General features: G+C 43.3%; 1 protein-coding gene across 1 annotated transcript in view; it reads right to left on the bottom strand.

The window, feature by feature from the left end:
* The window catches only part of LOC137328374 (probable phospholipid-transporting ATPase IM), a 206,246-nt gene that overhangs the window by 16,354 nt on the left and 176,586 nt on the right, over nt 1-13,306 (bottom strand). The window contains exons 24-26 of the mRNA XM_067994373.1: nt 7,343-7,566; nt 6,125-6,208; nt 1,789-2,034 (exon numbers count right to left, since the gene is read on the bottom strand). Coding sequence (XP_067850474.1) covers nt 1,789-2,034; nt 6,125-6,208; nt 7,343-7,566 — 554 coding nt within the window. The remainder of the gene's footprint in view (nt 1-1,788; nt 2,035-6,124; nt 6,209-7,342; nt 7,567-13,306) is intronic.

The following is a 13,306-nucleotide window of genomic DNA, read 5'->3' as shown; positions in this document are numbered from 1 at the left end:
CCTGGGATGAGGGGGTTATCTTATGAGGAAAGGTTGGACAAATTGCGCCTATATACATTGGAGTTTAGAAGAATGAGAGGTGATCTTACTGAAACATATGAGATCTTGAAGGGACTTGAAGGAGTAGATGCTGAATGTTTCCCCTTGTGGGAGAGACTAGAACTAGGGGCCACAGTTTAAAAATAAGGGGTCTCCCATTTAAAATGGAGATGAGGAGAAATTTTTTCTTCCAGAGGGTCGTGAGTCTATGGAACTCCCTTCCCCAGAGAGCGGTGGAGGCAGGGTCATTGAATATTTTTAAGGCTGAGTTAGATAGATTCCTGATTAACAAGGGAGTCAAAGGTTATAGTAGGTGGACGGGGAAGTAGGGTTGAGGTCACAATCAGATCAGTCATGATCTTATCAAATGGCAGAGTAGGATCGAGGGGCCGAATGGCCTACTCCTGCTCTTAATTCGTATGTTCATATGATGTAGGCTATCAGGTCCAGGAAATTTGTTGGCTTCTGGTCCCATTAATTTCTCCAGTACTTTTTCTTTACCAATCTTAATTACTTTAAATTCCTCACTCTCATTAGACACTTGGTTCCCCACTATTTTTGGTATGTTTTTTGTGTCTTCTACTGTGAAGATTGATACAGAATATTTGTTAAACGTCTTTGCCATTTCCTTATTCCCCATTATAATTTCTCCTGTCTGGAGGGCCAAAGGCTAGACAGTTGGAAATTTGAAAGTGCCGTTGTAAGTGACTTGGGGGAGAGATTTTTCCAGAGGCAAACACAGAGAGGGAAGGGGGATCTGGGTGGAGAGGAATACAAGAAAGTGATCAGAGATGGCCTTATCCATGATTGACACGATGGGAGTAGAGAGGCCACGTGAGATGGCAAGATTGAGGCGATGACTGTGAATATGGGTAGGGGAGTTTATATGGAGAGAGAGATTAAGGTAGGATAGGAGGGCAGTGAACTCAGAGGAGAGAGAGCATGATGTGTTGAGATGGAGGTTGAAATCTCCGAGGATAAGAAGTCGCTCGGTGCAGAGGCTGAGGGAGGAAAGCAGTGAAGAGATCTCAGTGAGAAACTTGGCATGGAAACCTCTGATGTAAAAGGCTCCCATCAACAATACAAGCAACAAGCCTGCTACTCAAACAACAAGTAGTGGTAGTAGAGTAGTACAAAAAACAAGTAACAGCAATTTTATCTACCAGTGACTTTGGCTGAACTGTTAATAGTGACACTGTTGAACTTTATAATTGATATACATGCTGGAACTTTCAACTTTGGCGGGAGTATAAAACAGGCGAGATCGGATCTGCCACCCATTCTACACTCCGCACGATTTTCCTTTCCGTTGACTTGAATGCGTAGTTCGGGATAATGGATTATTAGTCACGGCCTCTGGATTACTAATTGAGTAACTTAATCAATACCAGTGCATGTTTCACTTTTTACTGCTACTAATGTAATAAGTCACATTGTTTTTTATTTTCCTGGGTAAACATGATAAATTTGAAAAAATGTAACCAACATATATGGCTTAACGGTATGTTGGTAGTGAACAAAAACTTGGTGGAGCCACAATGATATTTGAACAGCTCAGATGATGGCAAATCTCCTGCACACTGTGTCACAAGCCTATCTAAAGTGCCATCACATGGAAACAGTGAGTGTGACTGAGACAAATTTGGTTTCAAGTGCAGTTTTAGGAAAAATAAGGCATAATGAAATGTGTCTTTAAAAAGACATAATATTCATAAAATTATAAAACAGCATGAGAATAATCACAGTTACCTGTACTGTAACAGCCACAAGCAAGCATGTCTGAGCAATTAAAGCAAAGGACTGATAGTCTGATACAGTCTTTCCATCATCCCTTACTGCTTCAAATAGAGCACCGTAAGGAATAAAAAAGAGAACCAGGGAACTGTAAACTCCATGGATAACACATTTCACAAATTCTACTTTGCTGAAATAAAGATTAAGCTGCCCAGGTTCATAAAGTTGGGGATATGCCACACTCCAGCGGTCATTAACATCCTGCAAAGACAAAACCAACTACAATCAGTACTGAATGTCAGGTGAAACATAGATCATACATGCATGTTGTTTCATATGTTAGATCTGTTTAAATCTTGTTCACATTTTCACCTTAAATTTTGTCCTGCTGTCCCAAAAGTGCTGACTCATGCTGGGAGTACAGTTCTGGCAAACCTGTAGTATTTTATCTAAGTGGCCATTTTTCGGTGATGGTCAGAAACCTATTCATTCATGGGGGGTATCTCAACTGAACCTGATTCTATACTCACTCAATGTCTACATATATGCACTTCCAGGAATCATTAGATAGTGATCAAGAGCAAAAGTCTATACATAAGTTTCTCCTTCCTCAACTATAGCATCTCCAAGGCTGAGATCAGTCAATTCAGTATAAACCAGGAATCAAAGCTCGAACACACTGGCCTCGATTTTAACACCCCTCACTTCAGATTGCCCACCGGAGCTTCCTTCCCAATGGCGGGGACCGTCCCCAAGGGACTCCGGCTGCAGCCTCCTGCTTGCTGGACAAGCTATCCATTTGGCCGGCTGCGGGCGGGAGGCAGCGCTACAATACGTTAATAAGGCCCTGCCGTTAAGATCGGCAGGACCTCCACGTCTCTGGCCTTGCCAGGTTCTTCGGCCATTTCTGGCCTCCCCCACACCCTCCCCACCTCTCCATTAATATCGGGGGCTCAGTCTGTATGGTTCAGTACCACTTCACATACTGTACTTACGCAGGGCAGCTGGTTTAAATTTTTTAAAGCACAAGTTTTCTATTTTCATATTGTTGCTGGCTATTTTAATTTGTTTGACTATTTGTTTCCCAGTGGGAAACAAATTGGGTATTACATGGCTTTAAAGTGTAATGATTGGCTGATATATACTCTGGGGCTGAAATTCCTCTGGGTCTCCGCCAGTCTCCCACCATAACTCCAGCAGGAGACTGGCAGAACCCTGTGAAAAATGGCAGAAACCAAGTTGTGCTAGGCCTCCGCCATTTCTGGGAGTTTCCTATTTGCCTTGTACGAGCAAAAACTCCTACCGCCCGATAAGGCAAATGACGAAAAAGGAGCGGAGCCAGCGGCAAGGACTTCCAATGCTGGGAGTTCCCACTCGTTTGGTTCAGGTGGTTCGAGGTGTATCTGTCGAAGCCGGTACGTCCAGTGAGGTGAGGCATACTGGCCTCTGCAAGGCGATGGGGGTTCCACCAGTGGGGTACAAGCTTGGGAAGCAACCTGGACCATAGAAGCAAAGTAGGCAAATTTGAAAAAAACGATTTTCCAGATCAGCCCCCTTACACTGGCCAAGGGGTATATGGCTGGGGTCAGATAACCTCTCACCTCCCCCCCCAAGTCAAGTGGGTGACTGTGACACATGTGGCAGGTGGCCGCCTGAGATGCAATGAGGTGGTGCTTACGTACAATTATCCCATGCTAATTAGGTCTCCCCCCCCCTATGACCCTGCAAACCTCAGTACGATGAAATGCTGGAAGACACTGACAGGCACAATCCCAGCATTATCATGGGATCACATCCCAAGGATTTTCGACCCACAGTTTTAACCACCATCTAACTCCTGAAATTGATTTGTTTATTTTTTTCTTAAATTAACATTAATTCCTTGCAAGGGAGGTTGTTGTGAAAAAATTAGTCTACCCAAGCCTATCAATTTACATGTTAAGTTTTCCTATCATCTGTCTGATAACTAATTGATAAAATTATTTTGTATCCAACTAATTACATTTTGAAATATATTCAACAAATATTTCAGGTATGCTGACCTCGATTTTTACTCCTGGGCGGGAAAGCAGCAAAGCAAGTGGCGTGCCTATCCAGGAGTGGCAGTAGGCAGGCTGGGCTGATTTTAACGGCCAGGCCTCATTTTCATGCCACTTGCCAACTTCCCAAACAAAACGGCCGGCATGTCGGTGGGAAGCAGCTGCCGAGCCGTTAAAATCGTGTCGGTCAGAGGCAGCCGCCGGAGACCAGAGGGAAAGGTTCCCGGCACTAAGGTAAGTGAAATGACAGGGTTGGAAATCCTGATTGGAGTGTGGGGAGTCCCGGGGCAGGGGAGGCCCAATGTTTCCTTGTTGGGCCCGGAAGAGCACTCCTACTCCTGGCCCACAAGGAAAGTAAAAAAAATAACTTACCTTACTGGACATCTTCTGGTCCTAGCTCCTGTTAGGTTTGACCTTGCGGGGAAGTCGCGAATGCTCCCTCGCTCAGACCTCAGGTTAAAATCACAGACCGAACCCTGATTACATCATCAGAGCCTGATCTGCCTATTTAAAGAGGACTCCGCCAGCTTCGGGCGGGTATCCTTGCCAGCTGCAATTTAAAATTGCAATTGGTTGGATCAGGGCAGGAAATGAGGGGGTAAGTCCCTAGCTCCATTTTAACTGCCCCCCACCCACCTACATCTGGTTTCCCCCAGGCAGCGGAGAGTTAAAATCGAGGCTGTTACATTTCTTTAAATCTTGTTCGCGTTTTGAAACTGTTTAAATATTTGTGTCCTGAATTTCCATTGGGCCCATTTGTGCACTCTGGGTGTGAGTCTGACTATGGAGGTGGAAGGAAATCAACTGGGACATCTTGACCTAAGCTACAAGTTTCCTTTGGGCCCTGTTTGGAGCGGAACCTGAGAGGAGGCAGCTGTGGGAAGAGAATTCCCAAGCTGGGAATTTCTCCGGCCCTAGCCTTCTTATCACTAAGCATCCTCTACGCTGGGATAAAATGAAACTTCAAGCAGCATGCGTGAGACCTACCTAAGTGTTCAGACCTAAATCCTGCCCTGGACCCCTCAAAAAGTGATAGGTACATCAATCCCCTTGTAGAGGAAAACAACTAGGCTTGCTAAATAGACATACTGAGCTGGTGGTGCCGGCAGCTGTCCTAGCGACTCGTCAACATCAAATTTTCCACGCCCCCTCCTATGGTGAGGGGAGGGGGGGGCACCTAAGATGCGGTTCATGGCGCAGGCTCCCACCAATCAGATGCTAAAGAGGTGATTCCCCTTACTTCTTCTGGTGGAGCAGGTCCATGTATTTTTGGGTCCAAAATGAAGAAATTAGAGATCATTAAGATAACTTCCTGCACCATTTGTACTGCTAGTAGACTTGTTCTCCACACTAGTGCTGCTGGTCAATCTGAGATCTGCAGCAATAAAGCAATTCCCTATCATTCATCAATGCAAAAATGAATAACAATATAGCAAGTTGACCATCAATGAAAAGTATAATGGACCAATGTCATGATGTCTCTGGTGTTGTGTAGTCAGATAAGTAGAGGATATTGAGTGTTAAAGAGGCAATTCTTTGAAAATGAGCAAACCAGGCTGAAACAGTACATTGAGCATCAGGGGATATATTTCCTTCCTTCCACTAGAGAAGGTTGGGCGGAACTTCCACTCGTGTACCAATTCTACCGTGATTCGAACCCAGTTCCTGGATCGGGGGTCATTATCTATGCAGGGGAGGCTTCCGGCATAATCTCTGCAACAAAAGGAAGCCCACTGCTGCTGAGGAGGGAAATGTAGGAGTGCTGCAGTGGAACAGCTACTGCTGTGCTAGAAGAAGAAGCCACTTAAATGGGGGCAGATAAGCCCTGAAGATCAGAAGATTGATTGTCTAGCCAAGGCCTAAAACAGGTACAGTTTTGGGGCCTGAGGAGAGAGAGGTGCCCATTACTATGCCCTCTCCCTCCAAAAGGGGCATCAGTGGGCTGCCAAACACTGCCCCAGTGACTACTGCCGCTCCTCTCCTGGCATTCCCTCATTGGTGTCAGCGGCAGGAGTCAAGCAAATCAGGTGGATTGTTGGGTCTTGCTTCTCCGCCATCATTTACATAGGAGGGATGGTGCTAGGGCGATACGGCAGCAGAAAATCCAGCATTAAGTCTGTGTATCTGCTGTTGGTTCTTGTAGCAGGTTGCAGAGGTTAAAGAAAGGTGGTCTACCCACAGGAAGGCAGAATAAAATGTGAAAGCTATAAAGTACAAAAAGTGAAACAGGAACTGGTAAAAGAGAAAATGTGAGGTGGCAGATAATGTGAGGACAACCCAGAGAGAGACAAACAATAATTTTACAGACATACCTGATCAAACAGGCTCATTGCTAAGACAGGAAGAGATGTATACACTAAATTGTACAATGTAATATACCATTCATCATACACAGTCTGTAGAAAGAAGAAAAGCATTATTAAGATTTATCAAATCTGAAAATGAATAACTAGATATATAGCAAAGATTCATAAAATTTAGTGAAATAACTTCAAAATAAAATTGGGAACTAAATGGAATGGTTCTCAGCCCATCTAGCATCCCACGCAAATTTTCACTGGTATTTTCTTTAGGCACCAGTGGACCTGCCATTTTGATGTTTGCATGTTACTTAGGCTCCAATGACATTTAAATATTCCTGCCAGGATACCACTGTTTCAGGAACATGCCCATAAGGCCTGAACTATTGACAAAAAGGGCTTTTAAAGAGCCCTACTTGCAGTCTGGAAGGAATATTTACACCCCATGAGTTAACTTTTTATTTTTTGTTTCTTTTTGTTTTCACTTAGGTGGTCAGGTACCTTTGTTGCAACTGTTGGGCCAATGACACTTATGCATCAACCTCATTAATAATATCACAATGGTTTTCCCCAGGGGATTCCTCTTATAGTTGTGTTTTTTGGAGGACGAAGGGAAGACATGCCAGGCTGCATCAGGTACATTCCACGGCCACGCACATTCACAGACTGAGACAGACATGCCTAAAACTGTCTGAGGAGCCGTGCTTGTGCAGGCTGTGATTCACAGGGGAGGCTGTAAATGAGTTGCATTACAGTCCGTAAAGTGACTGCGGCCAAATTCATTCCTAGGCACTGCCAGTGGCTGTGAAGGTTACAACAACTTTAGCTTCTATGGCTGCATATCTTTCCAAGGTGCAATTAACAACATCACCTGCAGGAGTTTCCTCATGATGGGAGCTCCCCAAGATTATGCAAATGTACTGACATCAGGTCAGTGCACTATAGGGCAGACTGGTGCTGTTTTTGCACCGCTCCACTTATACCAAATCGGAAAAACTAGGCTCACTCGTCAATGATCCAAACTACAGCTTTTTAATTTATTATCACTGGCTGCTTTCTACTGGTAAACCTGTTCAATTCAGGACACAACTTCCTTAAAAGTGTAATGCTCCACTTGAGTTCCCCACCAGCCCCCCCCCACCTTTCCCCACCCTGTGGGATAACATCAATTCCAACTTATATATGGAAGTTGAATAAGTGAGAAAAATTATTTTTTTGAAGCGTTCTTACCTGTGCTGAAAATCCACAGAAGAATCCATACCAAAAGTGAACAAGTGTGAAGGCAAAATTTTTATAGAAAAAGTAACTGAGAAATCTGCACATCCGAAAATACGACCATCTTCCATGGACTAACAACAGACGCTGGAGATAACGAAACTGAGCAAAGGAGAAATCACTTGAAAGGACAGCCTGTGTTCCTTCCTCACCACTTATACCCACTCCAATGTGAGCAGCTGTAGGAATATGAATTAAACGTTATTTAAATAACTTTACATTTTTATAAACAGGCTATATGGAACAATGTTGAAGCTAGAATTGGAGAAGTGTGAATAGCCAACCAGATCATGAATCGCAATCTCTGCAATGACTAACTTTCCATTAATTTACCTTCCATGCATGAGTGCTCCTCCAGGCCCCACAAGGAAGGTTCAGGCCTTCCCTGCCCCAGGCTGCCCCCTTCCCGAATTCGAGATCCTCCCAAAACAATGCCTTAATTGAGTGCCTTCGACCGTGCCATCGGTCCCAGCCGACAGCCTCAAACCACCCAAAATTACATTTTAGCCTGCAGGCCAGCTGTCACTTCCCCACCTGTTTTGGATGGGCATCTGTTTGAGGGCATGTAGAGGAGGCTCAGGAGTTAAAATTGGCCGGGCCTCACATTGCCAAGGTCAGGGGGGGTTGGCTTCGGGGCAAAAGGCCGAATGCCCGTTTCAAGAGCGTGCCCTGAAAGCCTATGGAAGAGCCTTTACCAATATGGCAGGTGGCGAACCTCTGGTGCTGTAAAACGAACGCAGCGTGAGTCAATTTCTGTACAGTTGGAGCCAAGTTTCTGTTAGTGTTGTTAAATCTATCGAACTGATTTTAAATCCTGGGTGGGAAAGCAGCCTAGTGAATGGCTGGCTCCACCGGGTGCGGTAGCGCAGAGGCCCAGCCGATTTTAACAGCTGGGCTTCATTAGCATGCCGTTGGCCGACTTCCCGCCAAACAGCTTGGAAGTTGGTAGGAAGCGGCTGCCTGCCTGTTAAAATCAAGCAATAGGAGGCTGATGCTGGGGACCAAGTAGAGCATCCTGGTTCTCCTGGCCAACAAGGAAACTTAATTTTTTAAAATAAAAACTTACTTTTCAGTCACTCACTTCTGACCCCTGCTCCTCTTCCCAACAGGTTTGGCCTGGCAGGGAAACCACCACTCCTTCCCTACTCAGGAATCAGGTTAATATTGCAATAGGGTCCCGATGATGTCATCAGAGCCAAAATCTGCATTGTTAACGAGACCCCGCTTGGCTTTGGGCGAGTGTGCCAACTGCTCGCAATTTAAAATTGCAGTCGGCCAGATCAGGTTGGGAGACCAGTGGGTAAGTCCCCCGCTCCAATAGTAAATACCCTTCCCCCCACCCGGTTTCCGCTGGGGTGGGAGTTGGGGGGGGGGTTAAAATTCCCCCTACACCTTCCTGTGACATTCTAATTCTCTCCTTCCTAGTTTAAATGATTCTTCACATCCCTATTTATCCATTTTCCAGTGCATTAGTTTCTTCCTTGTAAAAGAAGCTCTGATTTTCCCTAACTTGTGTCAACAGAAACCCTACCATATTTTATCAGACCATAAGACCATAAGAGATAGGAGCAGGAGTAGGCCATTCAGCCCCTTGAGCCTGGTCCACCATTTAATAAGATCATGGCTGATCTGATTTTTACTTCAACTCCACTTTCCCGCTCTTTCCCCATATGCTTTGACTCCCTTGCTGATCAAAAATTTGTCTAACTCAGCCTTGAATGTATTCAATGACTTAACCTGTTCAATCTTTCCTCATAAGACAACCCTTCCATACCCAGAATCAACCTAGTGAACCTTCTCTGAACTGCCTCCAATGCAAGTATGTCCTTCCTTAAATAAGGGCATCAGAACTGTACGCAGTACACCAGGTGTGGTCTCACCAGCACCCTGTACAGTTGTAGCATGACTTCCCTGCTTTTATACTCCATCTCCCTAGAAATAAAGGCCAATATTCCGTTTGCCTTCCGGATTACCTGCTGCACCTGTATGTTGTGTTTCATGTATGAGGACACCCAGATCCCTCTGGACCGTAACATTTTGTAGTATTTCTGCATTCAAATAATATTTTGCTTTGTTATTTTTCCTCCCAAAGTGGATGACTTCACATTTTCCCACATTATATTCCATCTGCCAAATTTTTGCCCATTCACTTAACCTGTCAATATCCCTTTGCAGACACTTTGTGTTCTCATCGCAACTTGCTTTTCCACCTATCTTTGTATCATCAGCAAATTTGGCCACAAGACACTCTGTTCCTTCATCCAAGTCATTGATATATACTATAAATAGTTGAGGCCCCAGCACTGACCCCTGCGGTACCCCACTAGTTACAGATTGCCATTTTGAAAATTACCCTTTTATCCCGACTCTTTGTTTTCTGTTAGTTAGCCAATCCTCTGTCTTGTTGAAGTTGTACAGGGCATTGGTGAGGCCACACTTGGAGTACTGTGTACAGTTCTGGTCACCCTATTATAGAAAGGATATTATTAAACTAGAAAGAGTGCAGAAAAGATTTACTAGGATGCTACCGGGACTTGATGGTTTGACTTATAGGGAGAGGTTAGACAGACTGGGACTTTTTTCCCTGGAGAGTAGGAGGTTAAGGGGTGATCTTATAGAAGTCTATAAAATAATGAGGGGCATAGATAAGGTAGATAGTCAAAATCTTTTCCCAAAGGTAGGGGAGTCTATAACGAGGGGGCATAGATTTAAGGTGAGAGGGGAGAGATACAAAAGGGTCCAGAGGGGCAATTTTTTCACTCAAAGGGTGGTGAGTGTCTGGAACGAGCTGCCAGAGGCAGTAGTAGAGGCGGGTACAATTTTGTCTTTTAAAAAGCATTTGGACAGTTACATGGGTAAGATGGGTATAGAGGGATATGGGCCAAGTGCAGGAAATTGGGACTAGCTTAGTGGTATAAACTGGGCGACGTGGACATGTTGGGCCGAAGGGCCTGTTTCCATGTTGTAACTTCTATGATTCTATGATTATCCCCAACACCATGAGCTCTTATCTTGTGCAGTAATCTTTTATGTGGCACCTTATCGAATGCCTTTTGGAAATCCAAATATACTGCGTCCATTGGTTCCCCTTTATCCACCCTGCCCGTTACTTGCTCAAAGAACGCTAATAAAATTGCCAGACATGATTTCCTCTTCATAAAACCATGTTGACTCTCCTTGATTGTATTATGAGTCTTCAAATGTCCTGCTACTACTTCCTTAATAATGGATTCTAGCATTTTCCTAATGGCAGATGTTAGGCTAACTGGTCTATAGTTACCCGCTTTCTGTCTCACTCCCTTCTTGAATTGGGGTGTTATGTTTGCGGTTTTCCAATCTGCTGGGACCTTTCCAGAATCTAGTGAATTCTGGAAGATTACAACCAATGCATCCACTATCTCTGTAGCCACTTCCTTTGAGACCCTCGGATGCAAGCCATCAGGTCCAGGGGACTTGTCAGCCTTTAGACCCATTAGTTTACCCAGTACTTTTTCTCTAGTGGTAGTGATTGTTTTTAGTTCCTCCCTCCTCTTTGCCCCTTGATTTTCTACTATTATTGGTATGTTATTCGTCTCTTCTACTGTGAAGACAGATACAAAATATCTGTTCAATTCCTCTGCCATTTCCTTGTTTTCCATTATTATTTCCCCAGGCTCATCCTCTAAGGGACCAATGTTTACTTTAGCTACCCTCTTCCTTTTTATATACTTGTCGAAGCTTTTACTGTCAGTTTTTACATTTCTTGCTAGTTTACTCTCATAATTTATTTTCTCACTCTTTATTATTCTTTTAGTCATCCTTTGCTGGTTTTTAAAGTTTTCCCAATCTTTGGGCTTACCAGTAATCTTTGCCATGTTGTATGCTTTTTCTTTCAACCTGATACCATCCTTGACTTCCTTAGTTAGCCATGGTTGGTTCACCCTTTTTGTGGAGTCTTTCCTCCTCACAGGGAAACCCTATTCCTGATACCAACCTCCCCTTTAGCCATGTGTTGAACACCATAATTTTCCCATCCTTTTCTATTCTAGCACAGGGCTGTGGAAGTAATCTGCAGATTACCACTCCTGAAGTCCTGCTCCTAAACCTGCTTTCTAATCTCCTAAACTCCTTTTGCAGTCTTCAAGCCTTTTCTTTCCTATATCATTCGCTCCCACATGGACCATGACTTGCTGCTCTCTGCTCATAATCTGTATCAGTCTTTCCAAAATGTCCCATATGTTAATACCTGAGTAACAGAAAGGGTTGATGAGGGTAGTGCAGTAGATGTTGTATATATATGGACTTTCAAAAAGCATTTGATAAAGTACAACATAACAGACCTCATTACTTTTTTGTATCCCTTTGTGATTTTTATAACTCTTCCGGTCTGCTGGATTTACACTTTTCCTTGCATTTGTGTACATCTCTGCTTTTAGCTCAATACAGTCTCTTACCTCATTTGTTAACCATGGTTGCTTAACTATACAAATTGAGCCTTTACCTTTTAGGGGTGTGTAATCCTTTTGTATTGTACCACTGTTTTTCTGTAACAGTTCAACCCAGTTTACTTTGATCAATTAATTTCTCATCGCTTCAAAGTTTACCTAACTTAAGTTTGTGACATTAGCTTCTCCCTCTCAAACTTAATATCAAATTCAATCATATTATGGTCGCTATTTGCAAGAATTCCCCTACCGTCAGATTGTTAACTAATTCTGGTTCATTACTCATCACTAAGTCTAGTATGACCTGTCCTCTTGTCGGTTCTAAAACATATTATTCAAGAAAAATGTCCCAAATACAGTCTAGAAAGTCATTGCTTTTACTACTTGAGCTGTTCTACTTCTCCCAGTCTATGTGAAAATTAAAATCTCCCATTATAACCACATTACTTTTGCTACAAGCTTTCCTGATCTCTGTATTTATACATCCCTCCACTACATTACTACTATTAGGAGGTCTGTAGACAACTCCCACCAGAGACTTGCATCCTTTACTGTTCCTTAAATTTACCCATAGTGTTTCCACTGCATGATCACCCTTACTGAAATCCTTTGTTTCCACTGCTGCAATCGTGTCTTTTATCAATATTGCTCCTTCCCTAATTTCTCTGTGCTCTGTCAAGCATGCCCAGCTTGTAGCTAGGTCTCTACTACATCATACCCTATAAGCTGAATTTGTACTTCTAACTGACTTGTTTTATTTCTTATGCTTCATATGTTCACGTACAGAACTCTTATTTTGGGTAACTGACCCCAGCCTGTCTATATGTCCTGTGTCCCAGCTTCATTTCTGGCCGTTTTGGCGTACTCCTACCAAAGTTACAGCGGCAATATGTTGGAATGGCTTTGGATTTTCAGCCCCAATATCCACATTGAGATGGTGGTGCTTTTGTAAACACCCATGTGACAGATATGTTAATAATTAGACACGGATGAATTTGCGATGAGTTGAGTTCAGCACTTCCAAAAGTGCCTATATATTTCGAAGTCACATTCAATTTATTTACTTCTATCTCCCTTTAAATGGCTCTCAGGACCTCAAATATTACTCTGAACAATTCAGCAGCCATCAAGATCAGGTCTTTCCCCATGACTACATTCAAGCTCTTCTAGGCAGGATATAATAAATTTCAGCTGGGATCTATCCAAAATCCAGTATATTTAACATGAACAAGGGGTTCTGATCCAAACAAAACATTAAGAAATTCTGGCATGACCTATGATGAAATAGAAAACTTTACAAATATCCAGAGGCCAATTACTTCCCTACATTTGGTTTTCACATTCTACATCCAAAATTCTAACATTTTTTGAGAGGAAAAATGTTGGTTTGTGATTCCAAAGTTTGCAATCACTACTTTTTATTAAATATACAAGGAAAGGCCTCCGTACCCAATTCTCCAATCTGTGCTTCTATTTAGCGAGGCAATGTGCTGAG

This window comes from Heptranchias perlo, chromosome 1, assembly GCF_035084215.1.
Source record: "Heptranchias perlo isolate sHepPer1 chromosome 1, sHepPer1.hap1, whole genome shotgun sequence".
Classification (NCBI taxonomy): Eukaryota; Metazoa; Chordata; class Chondrichthyes; order Hexanchiformes; family Hexanchidae; genus Heptranchias; species Heptranchias perlo.
This window is presented reverse-complemented; position numbering and strand designations above follow the sequence as displayed.